Source organism: Pan paniscus, chromosome 11, assembly GCF_029289425.2.
Source record: "Pan paniscus chromosome 11, NHGRI_mPanPan1-v2.0_pri, whole genome shotgun sequence".
In the NCBI taxonomy this organism is placed as follows: Eukaryota; Metazoa; Chordata; class Mammalia; order Primates; family Hominidae; genus Pan; species Pan paniscus.
The window spans coordinates 32,645,434-32,666,967 of NC_073260.2; the positions used below are offsets into that span (position 1 = coordinate 32,645,434).

A 21,534-nucleotide genomic window follows, 5' to 3' on the forward strand; every position below is an offset into this window, starting at 1 on the left:
AACTTGAGCAAGTTATTTCCCTCCTGTGCCTCAGTTTTCTCATCTATAAAAGGGAGATGATAGTGGTACCTACCTTGTAGTGTTGTTTGGAATTAAATGAGTTAAGATATGTAAAGTGCCCTGTGCCTGGCATATACAAGCAGTATGTGATGGCTATTATTATTATCATCATCATTGTAGCTACTATAGTCACCTTGCTGCCCTCTATCAGAAAGTATATAGATTGCCTTATAAAACTATTTATAATCTTTTTCCCCCACATTAAGTGAATGATGTCTTTTAAAAAAAGGAAAAGGAGGAGTCTCTACCCACAGACAAGAACTCCCCCATTGGGAGTGCTTCCTCTGTCTCCTGCTTGCAGTGACACCACCTGGAGGGAACCCACCACCCCCCTCCCCCCACCACCACCACCCCCAGCAGCTCCAGCAACAGGCCTGCCAGAGATCTGAGCAGATGTTTCTGCTTTTCAGACCCAGGCGTTTCCTCTCTTTTAGGAGCACATGCCAGCACAGTCAATATCTGGAAACCCGCTGCTTCACAGTAGGGCTGAGAACTAAACTGGTACTTTACTAGAAAATGGTAATAAAGCAATTTGAATTGCTTTTCATCCTCCTTGCTCTTAACAGCTTTTTAGGTTCATATGAGACCAATCAATTAATCCTGCTTCAGAGCTACAGGAATGGGGTGTTTTCCAGCCTCTGAATAGGAGATGGGCCCATAACAGAGATTTTTCCAGCCATATTTCACAAGGACCATTTAGTCTGGCATCTAGAGCAATGGTGGGCAGAGGTGCCACTTGGTTGGCACCATATTCTTACAGCCTGGCCAGTTCCCCAGGTGCAAAAGAATGGCTTCTACCCCAAAGGCAAACTATAAATGTGATTCTTCTTTGTATAGTCTTTTCCTTCCATTCTCACTTCCTTCAATCCCAGGTTTCTGTATGAAAGAGTTAATAAGGTAGAGGATGATTCACCTGCATGGAAACTGATATGTACATTAAAAAAGGAGCTGCCATTTCCTTCCTGATCAAGTGTGATGTAGTTCCTTTGAAAGCCTCCTCTCTCACCTTGAGGAAGTTCTTACAGATCTCAGCATCCATAGATCTGTGTCCAGCACACAGTAACACTCAGAGAATAATGGTTGAAGTGGATTAAAATAGAAATGAAATGAAAATTTAGAAAGAATGGAGGCGAGGGAAGGATTTTTTCCTATTTTTTCATGACCAAGTATTGAATATTATTATTTTAAGAATTCATATATTTTAAAAATCTTCACATTAAAAGATAAATGGGGCTGGGCATGGTGGCTCATGCCTGTAATCCCAGGACCTTGGGAGGCCGAGGAGGGCAGATCACTTGAGGCTAGGAGTTCGAGACCAGCCTGGCCAACATGGTGAAACCCCGTCTCTACTAAAAATACAAAAAGTAGCTGGGCATCGTGGCAGGTGCCTGTAATCTCAGCTACTTGGGAGGGTAAGGCAGGAGAATTGCTTGAACTTGGGAGGTGGAGGTTGTAGTGAGCCGAGATCTCGCCACTACACTTCAGCCTGGGTGATAGAGCAAGATTTTGTCTCAAAAAAAAGAAAATTAATAAATAAAGACAAATGGTTAGTCCATAAATGGAAGGTAACAGATTAAAAGTGGTCAATGCCCGTGGACGAACATATTTACTCTGGCACACGAATTGGTGTTGAGAGAAATTTATGTTCTTCTTTCATTGTGAAATTAGTGGAGGGTATTTATCCACCTCAGCACAGATATTTGCCAGAAGTTGTCTCAAGACCTCAAGCACAACTTGTTTAGACATTTTCCAGTTGTAATTTTTTTCTAGGCTGTTAAAAATATTGACTTTGACAGCTTTAAAATGATGGCCTCAAAATTGGAATAATTTACATTCTGGAATTAAGATAATTCAAGCATTTCTGCTGGCAAGGACCGAGGGTAGGAGCCAGTTATATAAATCCCAGATTTGTGGGAGACTGAACCATTAGCATAGATTCGTCGTCTGTGGATATTCAGAGCAGTCACCTTCCCATGTAAATGAATCTTTATGTCTCTTCCAGGCAGGCCCAGATTCTGAGCTATTTTCGTAACTTCTTTCGGATCAGGTGATCTGGAAGAGGGTGGGCGAAGGCGTCAGACTCGGGCCACACTCATGTTGCCGGCCTCTTGGTGTTCTGCAAGAGACACAGAAAGCCTGAGGAAAAATTCTAGCCACTGTCTGGCTGTTGTGTGTTTACCTTAGACGTTCTCTCCTTTAACTCCTGAGTCTCAGTCCCAGAGAGTCAACATAGAAGGCATTCAGACCAGCTCAGTGGTCCTGGACCTGACCCAGCTCTCTCTGCCAGATTCCAAACACACCTGCTAAACAGATTCTTTTCTCCCAGCGCTCTGCTGACATTTCAGCTGGAACCAAAGTCACTCTCTTAGTCCACAGCATTCCTCTGACTGCTAACAGGACCATTTGTCCTCTCCATTCCTTAGGAGCTTCTCTTTGACTCTGACTGGAAACACCTAAGTCAAAAGAAAACTTGGTCCAAACCCTGAGGCTATGGCTGGGAAATAATGGAGTGGTAATCATATTCAATAGGAAACAATGAAAGCAACAGCTTCCCTCAAATGGATTCATCCTCATCCTTGGTACTAGGTACACTTGTGCTTGTCACATTTTGTCATCCTCGAGTGGCTCTGAGGTGTCATCCAGATTTCACAAGTGAAAAAAAGATTAGAAAAACTAAAGAATTTCCCCAGAGGCACCTGACTGGTGACTAGGTCAGAGGGACCCCAAGCCCATGGTTTGGATATTTCAACTGTCACCTCTAGCAAAGATGTAGATGACTATCCCTGTGGAAATCAAGAGGTGGAAGAGACACTGGAGATGACAAGGGCTTCTCCCAAATACGTATCATGTGCATGAGTGTAAGTTCAAATCAGTCACAGCATCATGGTCATTTGGAATTCTGTGATTGGAAGATATATTAAAGCCCTTCTAAATCAAATCTTTAACACTCAAAGCCTGACACCCTTAAGCATATGGCAGATTATTAACTGGGGATGATTTTGACCCTCTGGGAACATTTGGTGATGTCTGAAGGTATTTTCAGTTGTCACAACTTGGGTGGGACGCCTGTGGGTAGTAGAGACCAGGGATGTTGCTAAAACTCCTGCAATGCTCAGGACAGCCACACCCCACCCCATTCCCTTCAGCACAAAACAGAATTATCCGAATCAGATCATGTCAGTAGTGTTGAAGTTGAGAAAGCCTGAAAAATGGAAAGGCAAGATGAGAGAAACATGGACACTGGAGATCATCTGGATCAAGCCCCTCAATGTTATTAAAAAAAGAGACCCAAAATGGTGAAGTCACTAACCCTTGGTCACACAGCAAGCTTTTGGTAGAGTTGGAGTTGAACTACACTGGACATGAGCATATGAATAGCTATATTAATAAATATCTATAATAATATGAACAATCACAATTGCAATGCATTAATAGAAAAATGTAAAAAGAAAAATATTGACAGTTATTATCACCAGGGATAGTCACATTTACTCTGCATATGTAGGTACAACAAGTATGACAGGAAGATACTGCCCATATATAATTCCTGTTTAAAAAAAACTTTTTTTTTGAGCAACAAGAGAGGAATGAACCAGCGTAAAATCTCACAGCTCATAAGAACCTGGAATTGAACTCTTTTCTCTTAAATCAAAGGCCTTTGGGATGACCAGCAGGGCCTTGGTTCTTTCCATGACTGAAAGGGCATTAAAAAGAGAAAGTTTATACCCATATACATGAAAACCGCAGGATATTCAAACATCTTTTGTAGTATCACAGTCATCTGCATTTGATATATCTTTTGAGTCTATTGCTATGAAGGATGTTGCATTTACTCCTGCAGGCTCTGCTATTGGGTATATAAATCGCTCTAAAATTTCTGGAGGATAATTAAGCACTATGTATGAAGAGCCACCCTTTGATACAGTGATTTTACTTGTTGGAATCTGTCCTAAGAAAACAATCAGAGTTGCAGATAGATTTATGCACAAAGATATTATGATAATAATAATGGCTGGGATTTATCGAGCTCACACCATATGCCAGAGTCTGTTTTAAGTGCTTTCCATGCATCATCTTATTTGCTCCTCATAACACTATGAGGTAAGTATTATTCTCATCCCAATTTATACATGGGAAGCTGAGGCTTAGAGAGTCTCAGTGATTTGGCCAAGGTTACTTGGCTACTATATTATAAAGGGAATTCAAGGCCAGGCAAACTGATTCACAGGGTTTCTTCATTTTAATTGCTATGCAATACCAACTGATAGCAGTAAATTACACATTTATCAGGAAACATTGGAAAGAATCTGATGTCTAACATGAGTGCACTTGGTTAGGGGAATTATGACCTGTTTCCTCTTTTGGTATCTTGGCCTAAAGTAAACCTGGACTATGTCTTCCTTGGGTAGAAAAGGACGGCAGATCTGCTTGGAGGCTTTGCAGATAGTTCACACTTGTGCAGTCTGTCATTTAATAGAGCTTAACTCTGGTCACAGGAAGGAGAAAGCAGCAGACTGGAACTCAGACAGACCTCAGTTTGAATCCTGGCTTGCCACATCCTAGAAGCTCAGCCTTTGATAAGGCACATTTTCTTCACCAAACCTCACTTTCCACATCGTTAAAATGGGGAAGTCACATCCACCTGGTGGAGTGGCTGCATGAAACCCTTGACTTGCAGAAGTGCTCAATGACACACAGTGGGTGCTCACTACGAGTTAGGTGACTAGAAATAGGCAGAGATGGAGCCCTGCATTGGTGACCTGAGAAGGAAGGCTTGCTGCTCTCTGAGGGAAGGGGATTCCCAGCTGTGCTTGGGGAAGAGGAAGTCAGCGAAAGCCACTTAAGAACGTTGAATTCTTGTGGACAGGTCCTGTAAACAGCTTTAGAACAATGTAAATAGGATAACTGACAAGTCCTGTGAACAGCTTTAAAACAATGTAAATAGGATAACTGACAAGTCCTGTGAACAGCTTTAGAAAAATGTAAATAGGATAACTGGCTGTGAAAATTAACACAAGCGGGAAAAACAGACTCTGAGAAATCCAGAGACCTGAATGCCTATGGGAGAGGGCTCTTTCTTCTGTAGAAGCCCAGGCAGGGTCTTATGGCCCCCCATCTGGGTGAGCACTTGAGGTGCAGAAGCTTGGAGAAGAATGAGTAATCAAGGAGCTGCCCCAGCCTCAGATCAGACCTACTGGACCCTAACTCTGGAGAATAAAACTGGGGATGTCACTGCAGTGACTGGATTCACATTTCTTGGTCAGCCCCCAGAATAATCCCTGCTTCAGAGGTGACTCAGCTTGGGAAAGGCCAGCATTGATGGCCCCTTATCACAAGTGTTTGACTCACAGAGTGTGACAGCTGGAGGGGGCCTTGGAGTTAAATCATCTCAGCCAGCCCCTCCATTTGAGAGACAAGAGAGACTCAGAGAGGAGAAGGGACTTGTCTGATGTCCACACAGTTACTAAGCAGCGGTGCTAGAACACCAGCCCATGCACTGCTGACTCAGAATCCAGAAGAGATTTTTTCTTCCCCTAGCACCTTAATGCTGTTTATTTGTAATCGTTGATGATCTATTCATTGAATTATGTGTCCTTGCTCATGCATTTAGAGAGCTTATGCACATTTTGTACACGCAAAGCATGTATGGTGAAAGCACGGAAGTATATATCCATTCTGTCAACAAATGTTGTCAACTCTTATCCAATAATGTCTCTTGAATCCATTTCCATCTCTCTGGTTCAGACTTATCACCTTGCTTCTGGATCCTTGTAAATGTCTAGCTGATTGTCTTATCTTCAGTAACTGCTTCTCTTCTGAGACATTTTTCAACCCTGCAGACAGAATCATTTTTCAAGGAAATATTTCCATGGTTCCATTGCTTACCGGACAAAAATAAACTTCTTAGGAAGACATTCAAGGCCTTTTATGATCTGAGCCCATCCTCCCTTACCAGGCTTTTGCCTGGTAATCTAATGCTTTTGCCTACCCATGCATGACACCCATACCTACAGAAGCCACTTCAGGACTCTGTGCTCTTTTTCACAGTGTTCCCTCTTCCTAAAAGGCCTGTCTCCCATACTACAGCCCTGGAACTTTTGCTCATCCCTTAAGCACAGCTGAACCATCACCTTCTTTATGAAGCCCTTCATCATGCCTCTCCAGGCAAAACCCATCACCCTCTCTGCTCTGTTTCTCCAGCGTTCTGCACACGCTTGCATTACAGCTCTCCTATTGGATTGAGACGAGTTATTTATTTGCCTGCCTGCATCACCAAGGAGTCTGCGAGTGAGCGTTTTCACAGCAGCGACTATGTCTATCACATTCACTCGCAAGTCCTAGCATAGGGCCTGACACAGAATAGGTGTTCAATAATGTTTTATGAGTTAATGAATGCATAAATTATTGAATTAACACACATAAAATTATTTATTGCTTGTAAGTTGCCCCATCAAGCAAATAGCTAGATAGATGTTTACCAGACCTGGAGGGTATATTTGGCATGGTCTGAATTAAATTACAGCTTATGTAGGACAGAGAAATGTGCATGGATAGAGAAAACATGAGTGATTTAAATATAGCCCCAAATAAAAATCCTAAGAGAAGACATGTTGAATTGCAGGTATGGAATAGAAGTGGGAGCTGCTTCTCATGTGGGCAACTTTACATCCCATACTCTAGGGTGAGTAGTGGCAGGTGTTTATTTGGATAATGAAGATGTGATAATTTCCAAATGCAGAACCAGGGAGCCCAGCTAGAATGCAATAATTTTTTTAAGTGAACCTGATGAACGCTAAAGTGTTGGGTATGGCGTAATGTTTTCTAGGCAGTCAGCATAAGAGAGCTGGTTCTTTATCAAGGACAACTCCTTGCCGAAGTTAAGTCCTGAAATCAACTCCCCTCCACCATTACCACCAAACATGGACCCACGTATTTAATCCCCATATTTAATCCCTCATGGCTTTAGACATAATCTTCTGACTTATGTATGTGTTAGATCTGACCTCCTGTGTTTTGAACTTTTGTGTTTAAGATAGTAATTCTTAGGGGGACTTGATGTTCTTCAGTCAGTCTATGTTCAGAGGAGAAATGAAAGCTAGGAAGTTTTCACCAGCATTTTAATAGAGCTTAATTGTAACTCTCAGGTGACTTAATTGACAATGAAGTCTTTTAAGTCCATGTCTTGTCATTTGCTAATATTTTATATTTGCCCAGAAGAGGGGTGGAAATGGGTTTAGAAGACAGATGAGAAATGGTTCCATTGAATTTTTAAAAATTACATTGTTGTGTTATGGAAGGTTGACATTTTTAGCTAAAAAGATTAGGATTAGTTATTTTTAACTATCCATCTACACTTATTTTTTATTTAGATGAATAGGTTGAAGGCAGAGTGAGTTGAGCAATATTTCTTTACAGTAAAGAGTACAGGATGCTTTTATATTTGACATCCCATGGTATCTTTCTAACAACCTGGGATGTAGGACTTAACAGACCTATTATACAGATGAGGAGTCTGAGGTGCAGGGAAGTGAAGTCATTTTCTAAAAGAAGTGAAGTGGTGCCAATGGGACTTAAACAGATTTTTGTGACTTCCATTGCAATACTCTTGAATGGTTCAGAGCTCCTGAATTCCCATCTTATCTCCACCACCTCTACTAAGTGATATGACTTGGGCTAAGTTACTGTACTCTCTGCACTACATTTTCCTCATCTGTACAATGGGCATAAAGGTCTCCCTCTCTCAGGATGCCCTGAAATCAATTGAGGAAACACACAAAGTAGGGAAGGAAATAAGATTGGCAAATCCAACAAATTGCAATTGCGTCCCTCTGTGTGGTTGAAATGCAGGGTAGGAAGTGGGAATGGTGAGACTTAATGACTTTAATATATTTGTCCAGTCATTCAAGATCACAGGATTTGCATTTTATCCCAAGGGCAGTGGAGATCATTGAAAGTTGTAAGGTGATCATTTAAGAAAATGGGAAGCTTTGCATTTTCTAGCAGAGTCTATCTGGCATGAGCTCTTGTAAGAGTGTCCTAATTGGTCCCCAATCCTACATTCTCTCCTTCTGCAGTCCAGCCTCTGCAAGATTATCACAGTGATACTTCTGCAACACATCCCATCATCTCCATCTCCAGCTTACAAACCTTCACCAACTCTGCATTTCTCATAGGATAAAAGTACAAACTAGCATTCAAGGCTCTTCACTGCATTGTCTCTGTCAATTCTTCTGGCTTCATGTTGCTCTCTCTTCCCCAAGATTCTGCAGATTCTCTGCAGGGGCTCATCCCGATTAAAACTCCATGACTGTTACAGCTGTTTCTTACCTTTGTACATACTGCACCTGGGGGTGGAATACTTTGTTCTGATGTGTTCCAAGATGTATAATCCTAATCATCAAGACCCAGCTCAGCCAGCACTGTTGCACCTTACTGTAATAATGTGCCTATCTCCTCCATCAACTGTGAACTTAGGAATAGTGGCATGCCTTATTCATCTCTGAACCTTCACATGTGGCACAATGCTCAGCACAGTGTGGATGCCACAAATGTGCCACGAACCCATATGGGCTCCAGGATTAGACTGCCTAGTTTTAACTCCAGCGTCATCACTCACTAGTTATGTAGATTAATGTAAACTATATGTATCTTGGTTTCTTTATTTGTAAAGTGTTCCTACCCTCTGGGGTTGATTATATGTATTTATATATTTATATGTAATAGTAGTATATAGTGGTATCATACATTAGTATACATAGTGTGTTTAAGTATATAGTGTACAGTATTTGTGTATATATGTGTGTGTATATATATATATATATGCCCCTTTATGTGTGTGTGTAGTATATGTAGTGTCAATAAAAGAGCCTGTTACATAGTAAGTCCTCAATCAATGTCAGTTGTTAGTATCTTGACGGCAATTGGAAACCATAAAATGTTTAATGACTTTCTCCTCCTGGATTACAGTTAACAATGGAGATACAATGAGACTTGGCATACAGCAATCTTTGAAGTCAGAAGTTAAGTTTATGTTAAATTTCCACTTTTAGCAGAGCAAACGTCTACATTTTCCCAGTTTCCAAAAAAAAAAAAAAAAAAAAAAAGGTTATCAACCAAAAAACAAAAATTGAAACAGTATCCTGGAATGGGAGATTGACCCCATTCCCCCCAGGTTACTATGGATGAACACATTCATGCTGAACCACTCTAATGACACATGCCAGTAGCATCTAGAGAGAGACAGCTCTGTACCTAGTGGTGAAGTGGCTAAAGTCTGTCTTTGGTAAATCCTTTCTCTTGTTCTTTGTCTATTTGCACATCTCAGAGTTGTTCTAGCTTCAGATGATGCTCAACCCTTCTTACTTTTCTTCGCATATCAAAGCTTTTTGTCTGTGTTCTCAATCTCTCAAGATGCTTTTCTGTTTCTGCAGTGGTGTGATAGTTCATGGGAAATGGCTTTTCAGATTAATGTGTTCCAATTGCCATGTCGGAATCATCCCAGATGAAAATAATCCCTTAGCAAGCGCTTTGGTCTGAATGTTTGTGTCCCTCCAAAATTCAGTTGTTGATACCTAATCTCCAATGCGATAGTGTTAAGAGCCAGGGCCTTCTGGGAAGTAATTAGGTCACAAAGGCAGAGCCTTCATGATTGGGATTAGTACCCTTATGAAAGAGGACTGAGGAAGCTTGTTCTCCCTTTCTACTATGCGAGGACACAGCTAGAAGGCACCATCTTTGAAGAAGAGAGAGAGCAAGCCCTCACCAGGCACTGAATCTGTGGGCACTTTGATCTTAGACATCCCAGTTTCCAGAACTGTAAGCAATACATGTATGCTGTTTATTAATTACCCAGTCCAAGATTTTCTTTTTATAGCCGCTCAAACAGAGCAAGTCATGGAAGACTGATTGGGATCATGAAGTATTTACATATCTAAGCCTCTTAACTGACAAATTTCTGGGGATTTCAATGTCCAGCTCTATGTTGATGTTTCCAATGACATATTTATATATATGTGTGTGTATATATATATATATATATATATATACACACACACACACATATATATACACACACATATAAAATTGTTTTCAATGACATATATAATATATATTATATGTTGCTGCAAATGGACTTATATATCTATAAATGGAGTAATATATATGTCTATTTGCAGCCATATATAATAGATATTATTTCCAATGACATATATTATGTATAATTATAATATATAAATGGACCAATCCCTATGTCAATTTATATACATATATGTGTGTGTGTGTGTGTGTGTGTGTGTGTGTGTGTGTGTGTGTGTGTGTATTCTCACCCTCAGGGCTAAACTTGTTCCACTTTTTTGAAGTCCCAGTTAATAGCTGAATGCCTTGTAGGTGGATTCAAGGATGCTTGGGAAAAGGGTCATCTCTGGTGGTGGTGGTGGTGGGTAGCAATGGGGAAAACAAGAAAGAAGGAAACCTAATAGAACCTCTGGGAGAGATGCCTATACTCCATTTGGCCAACTTCCAACTCAGAAAGAGCTCTGGATGGGAAATAAGATGAGTGAATGTATTATATTATGAAACTAATGGCCCAATCTTTAATAAATTGAATGATTGTATTATAAATAATATATAACATATAAAGCCAAAAATGCTTGTTCTGTAGACCTGTTTATTCAGCTGCTAAGATATATACTAGGCCACTTTCTCTTTTTTCCATTAAAAAATCTATTTCATTGAAAAAATACAACATCCTCCTGACATAAATTCTGATGTTATTTCTTAGATATGTGAAACTTGATGAAAATATAGAGCTCCCTAAAAAGGCCTGGCAAACCAGCTGGTTAATACGTATCTGAAAGAACAAAAAGGGATATAATGTGAAACTGTGTGTGTTTGGGGATGGGTGACATAAGAAATTGTGGATTCTAGTTCCCCATCTTGAACTAACTAACTGTATTACTTTGGGTAACTTACTATTAAATCTTTTGGACCTAGAATTAACCCATTAGAAGACAACTCTGAACTATGTTAAATATACATTCTAATAGAATTATGTGTTCAAATGACTGGAGGATCACTAAATTCCTTTCTTGATCCCTGATGAAAACATATAGCAGCCCCCAAGAGCTGGAAAGGTCTTCAGAACTCATCTTTCTAGCCTCCCGCCCAAAATGGGTCCCGATGCACACTGCGCTTCTTAGAGCTTTCTCTCGTGCTTTTCTTAAAAGATCTCCCATGAAAAAGAGTTCTACAACTTGCCTCTGTAAGTCAGTCCACTGTTTAACAACACTTACCGTCATCCTGGAGTTTTTCCTCTTATACTGAACATCGTAGAATGCCTTAAAGAACACACACACACACACACACACACACACACACACACACACACACACACACACACCCTGGCTGCAGAGGACTATTCAGATGCAACAGGTGCAATGAGTTATAGATCTTACAAAGAGCACAAAGAAGCACCCAGTCAGCAGGAACAGCAGTTGCCAAGAATTTAATTCATCAGGACAAATCCAAATTTACAAAGAACTAATCCCACATAATGGATAAAGGACAAAAAGGAAGGATTAATGGGGGAGAAGGGACTTTCTAAAAATTCACATCTCAAGTCCACTAAACTCCTCATTTGGCCTGCTTCATTTTCCTTCTTTTCCCAGCCAATCTTTATTTAGTTTTCTTAAGAAAAATGAAGTTGACTGTGATGAATAATTGCAACCTAAGAACATGTATGTGTTCAACCGCCTTGAAGTTAGTTTGTTTCTGGGTGCAGAATAACATTTATATCAGAACTATGGAAAGACTGCAGTTGAAAATAATGAATCCCTTCCTCGTGACCTATGTTGTCTTTGCAGAGTCACAGCAAAAATCTGTTTCTTCTCCAATGAAAAGAAGCCTTCTTTCTCTCAGCCATGGAAAGAATATTCTCCTGGTGACAATCCAAAATGAAAGGCTCAGTCTACCACCCAACAACATTCTCTTCAAGACTTACTATCAGCACTTCACTGGTAGGAATTCCTGCCCAGGTTGGAAATCAGCCCTGTTGTGCTGGTTTTAGAGATTACATTTTTTTCCCCCTGGTATTTGTACCTTGAGGATGACCTACATGTAAAGGAATGGAAGGAGAATGACTTCTCAACAAACATACATACCTTGGCTTCAAGGACTCAGGTCTTCCCCTGCTTTCAAAATATTCTTTTTAGTTAACTTTGTTGGACTTTCTTACTCCCTATCTGTTCCTTATCTTCTAATATATGAGCCCCCATTCTCTATTATTCTCACCATGTACTCTCCCATTTGTTGAGTTCATTCACATCCATAACTTGAAACCTTATACCTCTGTAGATGACCCCCAAATCTTCATCTCTTGTAATCATTTTTCCTCCAATCTTCCAACTCCATGATGAAATTGGTCAATTACACATTGCTTTCTGGATGTTTTATAGCCATATCCAGTGGAACTTGTTCCAAACTGAATGAATCATAATTCTCCTCAAACAAAAACTACTCCTCTATCTAGTTGCCCTAGGGAGCAATTCAATATATTTTTGAATATAGACTTAGGTCTGTGTTCACCTTTTCTGGAAAGTCACTACCTTTCTTTTCTATTCTTCGAATATCAGTTTGACTTGTTATTTTCATGCTTTATTACTGTCCTGAACTCCTTACTAGGTTTTCCATCTCTTCCTTTGTACTCCCACACACATTGAGTGTATATTTTTACATTGATTTCACACTAGTCTTTCTGTCTTTCTTTGTTTTGCCATGAAATAGCCTCATTTACTGTTGAAGACAACCCTGAAATATGCTAAATGTACTTTATAATGGAATTATGTGTTCAAATGCCTGTCTCCCCATAAGAGTGTAGGGTTTCTCAAGGTCAGCTTTATCTTTCTTACCCCAAGCATCCTGTACAGTATTTAGTGTCAAGGCTCAAGATGGTGCCTGAGGGTTGACTCTAAACCTTGGATGCGTTTTCTTGGGCCTGCATGTTTTGTTTTGTTTTGTTTAATTTGTTTTCTGTTTTTGTAAACAGAATTATTTTTCAACTTAAAAATTCAAGATATTTTATACAAAATTTGTTTTTCAAGTTTACATTGAATAATCAGAATGGTTGATAATGCTGGGCTCCATTCTTACTCAGCAACAATGGATGGGGCAGATAAATGGGTATTCGCTTTAGACAAAGCATGTCTGCTCCAGCATGTCCCTCTCTCCACCACTTCCCAGTGATACCCAATATGCATCCCCCTTCCTGATGAAAGTCACCTTCCTCACATGTCACCTGTAAGCAATTGAGCTTGTGTTCCTTTCCTTTCCTTTCCTTTCTTTTCCTTTTTTCTTTTATTTTCTTTTCTCTTCTCTTCTCTTTTCTTTCTTTCGTCTTTCTTTCTTTCTTTCTTTCTTTCTTTCTTTCTTTCTTTCTTTCTGTCTGTCTGTCTCTCTCTCTCTGTCTTTCTTTCTTTCTTTTTTTCAGAGTCTCAGTCTGTCATCCAAGCTGGAGTGCAGTGACATGATCTCAGCTCACTGCAACCTCCCCTTTCCAAGTTCAAGTGATTCTCCTGCCTCAGCCTCCCAAGTAGCTAATATTACATGCACTCACCACCACACTTGGGCTAATTTTTGGTAGAGACGGGGTTTCACCATGTTGGTCAGGCTGATCTCGAACTCCTGACCTCAAGTGATCAGCCCACCTGGGCTGCCAAGAGTGCTGGGATTACAGGGGTAATCCCAGCCACTACGCCTGGTCGAGTTTGTGTTTCTGATTGGAGCCCAAAGTAGGTGCAGAAGATGTTTATAGAATAAATGCTACCTTGCTATATATAATCCAGAATTTCTGAGTGATACAGGACTTCAGAGATTTTTCCAGACCCACATTCCTATTAGATGTTAAAATCTTTACAGAGGTTTGGGGATTCATTTCAATTTCCTGACAATGACTGAAACTGCCTGCAAACTTAGTGAGGATCAGTTCACTGTCTTCACAGGCAGCTCCTCCCTCATAGGCAGTCAGAGAGCTCTAATTGTTGGAAAGGCCTTCCTTGTACTGAGTTAAAATCAATTAGAGAACCCCATAAAAGCATGTATCAAAATGCTAAGTGGTATGGTGTGAATTTTTAGGTACAATCTGAGTGTTTGGAGAAACTAGAGATCACACCAATTTGGGAAGCCAGGAAAGATTATAGACCATTCTTTGAAATAGGTGATACTTAATATGAGCATTGACAGAAGATTAGGATTTTGTCAGAGGAGAATAAGAGGAAGGCTATTCCCAGGGATGAAAACACCAAGCAAACAGGCATTGAAAAGGTTAGCCTGGAGTGCATTGCCAACACTTGGGAGGTGCAGGTTGACTGAGGCATGGCACGTGAGTAGGGGAGGGAAGATGGAAGAGGGTTTTCGGGGAAAGGGTGGGGGAGTTCTGAGGAGGGGTTCAACACTGCCAGGCCTTTTATCCAACTCCTACTTACTTGTTCATTCCCATTTCCAGCACTTCTGCCAATGTTCTCCACTGATCCAGCTGCACATCTGAAGTACAAATGCAGCTTCCTTGGATCAACTCTCCACCTAGGTACTTCCTTGCTCCCTTGTAATGCATCTTGCCCACCAGGACCAGGACAATTTTCCTAATATAATATTCTGATTAGGTATTAGGCAATTCTCTTACCAAATGTACCTACTTTTTTGTTTTGTTTTATCTAATTTTAAATCCCCTTTCCTGATTTTTAGTGACATAAACCCATGCTATCTACATAAGCTTGTTTGGTAGAGACAGGGTTTCTCCATGTTGGTCAGGCTGATCTCGAACTCCTGACATCAAGTGATCCACCCACCAACAAACTTTGAGAAACAAAATTTGTTTCTCAAGTTTCTTTTGAATAATCAGGATGGTTGATAATGCTGGGCTCCATTCTTACTCAGCATCGATGGATAGGGCAGATAAATGGGTATTTACCCCCACACATGTCTCCCTATGGCTAACATGGACTCCTTGTTGCTGTAGACACACACACATACCATGAGGGACAAGCGTTCCCACACCAAAAGATGCCGGTGTGAAACGTGCGTTTCATCCCTTCATCTTTTACTAGTTGAGTGACCTTGGGTAAGTTCCTTAACTGAGTCTCGGTTTCCAAACATTTTAAAAAATGAGCTAATAAGGCCAATCTGGTAAAATATGTGAGAAGACTGAGATCCAGTAGCTTCTATTTTTTAAGGCTTTTCTAATCTCCCAAACAACTGAGCATTCCCCCCATTCAATATATGTCTTGCCTAGAACTTTAATACACCTCTTAGTAGACTGTATTTTAATTATTTAATAATAAGAACTAACTTTTTGGAACACTAATTTTCATTTTTCAGGCACTGAGATAAACACTTTACATGTATTTTTCCCCCATTTAATCCTATTCATCTAGCCCTATAATCTTGTTGTGCTTATCATCCAATTTATAACTTTTTGAAGACAACACGTCAGATTATTGTTCAAATTATTTCTGTCAATTATTTGCTTGGCAGATAATAGATGCTTGTGGTAGGCAGAATTATAAGGAGACCCTCAAGAATCCCACTCCATAGTGTACATACTCTATATAATTTCCTGCCTTCGAGTGTGGGAAGGATCTGTTAATATGATGGATGCCAATCTTGGGAGTAGGTTACATTATTTGGTAAAGGTGAAGAGATTTTTGCAGATGTAGTTAAATTCCCTAATTACTTGGCTTTGAGAAACTTATCCAGGGTGGGGCTAACCCAATCAGATTAAAACCCTTAAAAGAGGGACTGAGTCCTCCTGGAGGGAGAGAGATTTTCCTGATGGCCTTGAAAAAAGAAGCCTTCATGTTGTGAGAGGGCCTGTTGAAGACGGCCATGTGGCAGGAATATGACAGTGGCCTCTGGGACCTGATAGGGGTCTCCAGCTGGCAGCCAGCAAGAAAATGGGACTTCGGTCACAAAGCTGCAAGTAATGAATTCTTCCAGTAATCTGAATGAGCTTGGAAGTGGGTTCTCCTCCAATTGAGACTCCAAATAGGAATGTAGCCCAGTAGCATCCTCATGAAACCCCAAGCAGAGAAGCAAGCTAAGCCATGACTCGACTCCTAACTCATGGAAAGTGTGAGATTATATGTATGTGTTTTTTCAAGCTACTACCTTTGTGGTAAATTGGTATGCAACCATAGAAAAGTAATACAGCACTTGATAAATGGTTGAATGAATAAATGAACCAAAGTCTTCATGCATATGCTCCAGATGCCCTTGTTATACATTCCTACAATGCTGGATCACACCTTTCCATATTCTGGATAGCCTTCTCTTTTTTAATATTTACCCATTTAAATTCTACCCATTCTTAATGGTCCAAATCTCCCCATGAGTCCTTCATGGCACTGACCTCCAGGGAGCTCACCATCTAGGTGAAGTGGTACCACTTGGGGCCTCTCCATGATGTGATAATCTTCTGCTTGGTGCTGCTCCTTGGTGGTCTCCTGACTCCCTAGGCTTCAGGGTAAATTTGTGAGATATTTGTCTGAAGCTGACAGTAGTAATAATGCAAAGAGCTGAGCTTGACAGGAGAAAGGATGTAAGGAGAGAAGGGGAATATAGACAGAGCATTGGCCATCATCTTCTACACCAGAGGAAGAGAGAAAGAATTCTTGAACAAAAATAAATGTAGATACAAGATAATTTCTTGATACAAACATCAAAAAAGTAACATTTTAGCAGTTAGAGTACCCATCACTCAATGGGTCCTAAATTCATATTAATTTTGCATTACCTTTCTTTCTCTGTACTATCATGTCTAACAAAATATTTTTGAGGAATGTCTTATATTTTACCAAGTATTTTTATTTCTGTAATCTTACCACAGGTCAATGAACTAGGTATTATATTTTCATTTAACAAACGTGTAAATCAAGTTATGGGGACATGGAATAACTTGCTGACAACTCAGTCACCTAAACTGTGATGAAATCAGGATTATACCTAAGTTTCTTACTCTTGATACTCTTTTTTACTAATACCCACAAGATAATAATGAAGTGTCAATGTCTGTATAAATTTATTTCAACCATATTCTGAGCTGCTGGCTGGCTCAGGCTGACAGGAGGGCAGGGAGGCTCTGACGAAGGGACTCAGAGAGGAAGACATAGTTCTTCATCCCACAATAGCTGGGAATTCTTGTGTTCATAAGAAGCATTTGAAATTGGAAATTATAATACCTAGCAGTAAAGGGAAGTGTGTGTGTGTGTGTGTGTGTGTGTGTGTGTACAAATGAAAGAACATGCTTCTCTAAGCTGCAAAGGGATTTAGAAATTCCCTTCTTTAAAATGATCAAGTGGGGTGGTAGTTGCCTACAAAAAATACTGCACATAGCAATGAAGGTGGAATGAGGAGATTAAATGACTCAGGGCTGGTGAAAGAGAATGAGAGGCGAATAATCTAGGAGGCTTTGGGTTCTTCAACTGGCAAGTCAATGAACTTCTCCCCAGGAAGCTGGAGATGTTGTTCTTGCCTCTGGGGGTTGCAGTGTGACATGGAAGACATGACAGAGTTAACATTTACTCATCTATTCTTGCAGAAAATTGAGTAAAAGCTTTCCTATCTCCAAATCAAGTATCAGTTATCAGTAAATTGCCTTTTCTGCTGTTGACAATTCTGTGTTCAACCCAAAAGACTTTCTTCTTTCTCTTTAGGGACACAATAATAATAAGAGTAATAATAACGATGATGATAATGATGCACAATCAATGCTTTTTAAGTGCCAGACATTGTGCTGCATGGTTTACAGATCCGATTTCATTTTGCCATGAAGATAATCCGGGGAGATTTTAATTTTTACCTCCATTTTGCAGATGAGGAAACTGCAGCTTAGGAAGGTTTAGTGGTGTGCTAAAAAACTGACATCTGGGAGAGGATAGAGTGAAGTTTGGGGAAAAGACCTGATTATATGCCCTCTAACTCTGAACAATTAAGCTATATAACCATTAAGGTCATTGAGATATATGACTTCTGAGTTATATGACCAAGGAGCTATGTGACCACTGGCCTATATATATCACAACTGAGCTATCTGTTCATAGACCTCTATAGCTACTGAGCTATATGATCACTGAGCTCACTACTGAGTTACATGACCATGGAGACATATGACCACTGAGGCTTATGACCACTGGGCTATGCAACCACTGAGCTATCTGGCCATAAAGCCATATGATCACTAAGCCATATGCCAAAGTGCTGTTTCACACAGGTGGTTTTAGGTATGAAAATAAATATTTTATGGTATAGAAATAAACATTCCCAGTCTACCTGTCTCACTTGGCATCTTCTTCTTCTAATTTTTATGAGCCAACAGTAACAATAGGTAAATAAAACACAGCTAAGGCTTTAAAAGAACAAGTGACGTGGACATCTGACATCATGTCTCCATGCCTCACTAGTTGTGGGAACTTGATCAATTCAATTCAACAAATGGTTATGGAGCACATACTGCACATCAGATGCTGTGCTAGGACCTTGTTTCCATGAAACTTAGAGAGGAAGACACGCGTCAAGTAATCAGACACAAGTGAGTGTTACAGACAGAGGGCTCTGGAAACAGTGAGCAAGGATATGTTCCCAAGTCATTTAATGGTTTTGACCAACCTTAGTTTATCCAGCTAAAAATGGAGATGATAGTAATACCTGATCTACCTATTTCATGAAAATCAAAGTATTATATATGACTGTGTTGTATGAACTGTAAAAAATATGTTAATTATCCTATTATTTGTGTTTGTTATTGTTAGAGTGATAAGATTTCTTATAAGTTACTAAGCTCCCCATTACATTTTGCTTGCCTGTGGGTATCATATCCCCAACTTGTAGTCTAAAAAAATTCTTAGAAGGTACAAATTCAACACTACGCGTTAGCCAGAATGTGAATATTAACCAGCTTATGGACTTCAGAACTAATGCGTACATTAAAAATTTGAGCAACAGAAATATATTAGCATTTAATACCCTGAATCACATAAATCTTGAATAGTGAGTTGGGTGAAAAAGATGTGGATTCATAGCCTAGATATATAGTCGCCTGGAGATTACAAAACAGTAGCTGTGGCTCTGGGTTGATAAACTTGGTGGGAGATTTTACTTCTTTCTTTCCCTCTTCTGTTTTTTTCCAGTTGTTGCAAGTATTTGCCTCAAGAAAAGGAAATAGTTCTATTTACTCAAACACATATGCATTTCCCATAAACTCTACAGTCATGATCTTGAAGTGAGATCTCAAAACTAAATTTCTAAGAGAATCAGTTGGAAACTGATGCTTTATGTAGAGAAGGAAAAGCTTTTACTCAATTATCTACAACAACAGCAGGGGAAATGCTGAAAATTACTGACATAGTAAATGGATTTTTTTTTGCATAAATGTTCTCTGTTTTCAAGTTTACTTTAGTGTGAAATATCTTTATTATGAAATGGTCCCTTTATCTCATTCCCTTGTTTCTCGAAAAATAGACTTTTTTTTTTGGTCAGAGGCAATGGGCCAATCATCATGGAAGATAGTTTAGTCTTAAACATCTGATGGCTCCCAGGACTTGATTTTTCATAGTTAGATGGACAATGTTTGGTGTGATTGTATAGAGTGGTTTGATCTTAGAAGTAGCAGATATATCTTCCTATTTTTTCTTTTTTTTTAAACAGCTCTATTAAGATGTAATTTACATACCATAAAGTTAGTCATAGAAAGTGTCCAGTTCAATGGCACAGAGTTGTGCAACCATCAACATAATCTAAATTTAGGACACTTTCATCACCTCAAAAAGAAACCCCATATTCATTAGCAGTCACTGCCATTTCCCTCCACTCTGCCATCCCCCAACAATTGCTAAAACACTTTCTGTTGCTGTGGAATTGCCTATACTGGACATTATATATAAGTTATATTATACAATACATGGTCTTTTGTGACTGATTTCTTTTACTTAGCAGAGTGTTTTTGAGATTCAGCCACATTGTAGCATATTTCAGAACTTATCCCTTCCCATTGCTGAATAACATTCCATTGTATGAATATACCACATTTCGTTTATTCAATGTCCTGCTTTTTTCACCTCTCTGAAATGTTTGCCTTTGTTGATAACTACTTAGAAATTCTTCTCCCTTGATTTTTATAGTACCACTTTTGGTTTTGCTCTAATTTCTCTGGCTATGATACTTCAAACTCTGTCACGGGATTCTCTTCTTCCACGAACTGTTTAACTCTTGATGCTCCTCAGATGCATCTTTAGACTCAGCAACAGGAAGCCCTGCCTGGAGCATCTTCTTGAAGGCCCCACATGTCACAATCTCCCAGTACATTTATTAAAGGACACAAGGGCACCACTACAATTGGGATACAGTACGCAGTACTGGGACTGTATGTCTCATAACCTTAAACAACTGCTCTCGTGACTAACGCTGTTCAGGCTTGGGGAAATCCTTCTCTACATCTGTTGACCCGTGTAAAATTACATGGGTCATGTAATTTACAGTTATGTAAAACATAACTGTAAAATTAATGGTTCATTTCTGAATTGAAATGTTGCTTTAATAATTTCGTTGACATCTCCAGTTGGTACTGCCTCAGTTTTCTATTTTGTCACTACAGTGAAAAGAACATGACTATATAAGAATCTTGATTACAACAACATCATTAGTGATTTTGTTGAAAAGAAGACAGGAAGATAAATTTCATGGGATAAATTTATAATAACTCATGAACTGTGCACATCTTTTTTTATCCCTCATTTGCACATTGCTGGGCAATCAACAGAGCATGCAGACATTCAAAATAATAATTGAACTCAGTCATCCTATTAATTTTTGCCAAATTTTAGACACATAAAAACCATCATTTTATACACTCAAACTTGTATTATTGTGAAGATATCTATCTATCTATCTGTCTGTCTGTCTATCTATCTATCTATATATATATATATATATATTTTTTTTTTTTTTTTTTTTTTTTGAGATGGAGTCTTACTCCGTCGCCCAGGCTGGCATGCAATGGCATGATCTCGGCTCACTGCAACCTCCACTTCCTGGGTCAAGCCTCAGCTTCCCAAGTGGCTGGGATTACAGGCACCCCCCATCATGCCCGGCTAATTTTTATATTTTTGTAGAGACAGGGTTTCACCATGTTGGCCAGGCTGGTCTTGAACTCCTGACCTCAGGTGATCCGCCCACCTCAGCCTCCCAAAGGGCTGGGATTACAGGCGTGAGCCACCACATCCGGCCATAAAGGTATATTTTTAAAAGCAGGAGGATTAAACATTTTATTTAACAGCCTTTTGGTTTGATGTATTGCTTTCCATTGGTAGTCTTGCCCAAAGCCCCTCAAACACAGACTGTCTTCAGGGATCTCCAGTAGGACTCCTCTCTTTTCACTACATACCGCTTCTCAGGGTGAACTCATCCATTCTCATATTTTTAAATACCCAC

General features: G+C 39.7%; 1 protein-coding gene across 1 annotated transcript in view; it reads right to left on the bottom strand.

Moving 5' to 3' along the window:
- Positions 1–1,125: 1,125 nt before the first annotated feature.
- LOC134728526 (uncharacterized) overlaps positions 1,126–21,534 on the bottom strand; it is a 59,511-nt gene continuing 39,102 nt past the window's right edge. The window contains exon 3 of the mRNA XM_063593938.1: positions 1,126–2,176. Coding sequence (XP_063450008.1) covers position 2,176 — 1 coding nt within the window. The 3' untranslated portion in view covers positions 1,126–2,175. The remainder of the gene's footprint in view (positions 2,177–21,534) is intronic.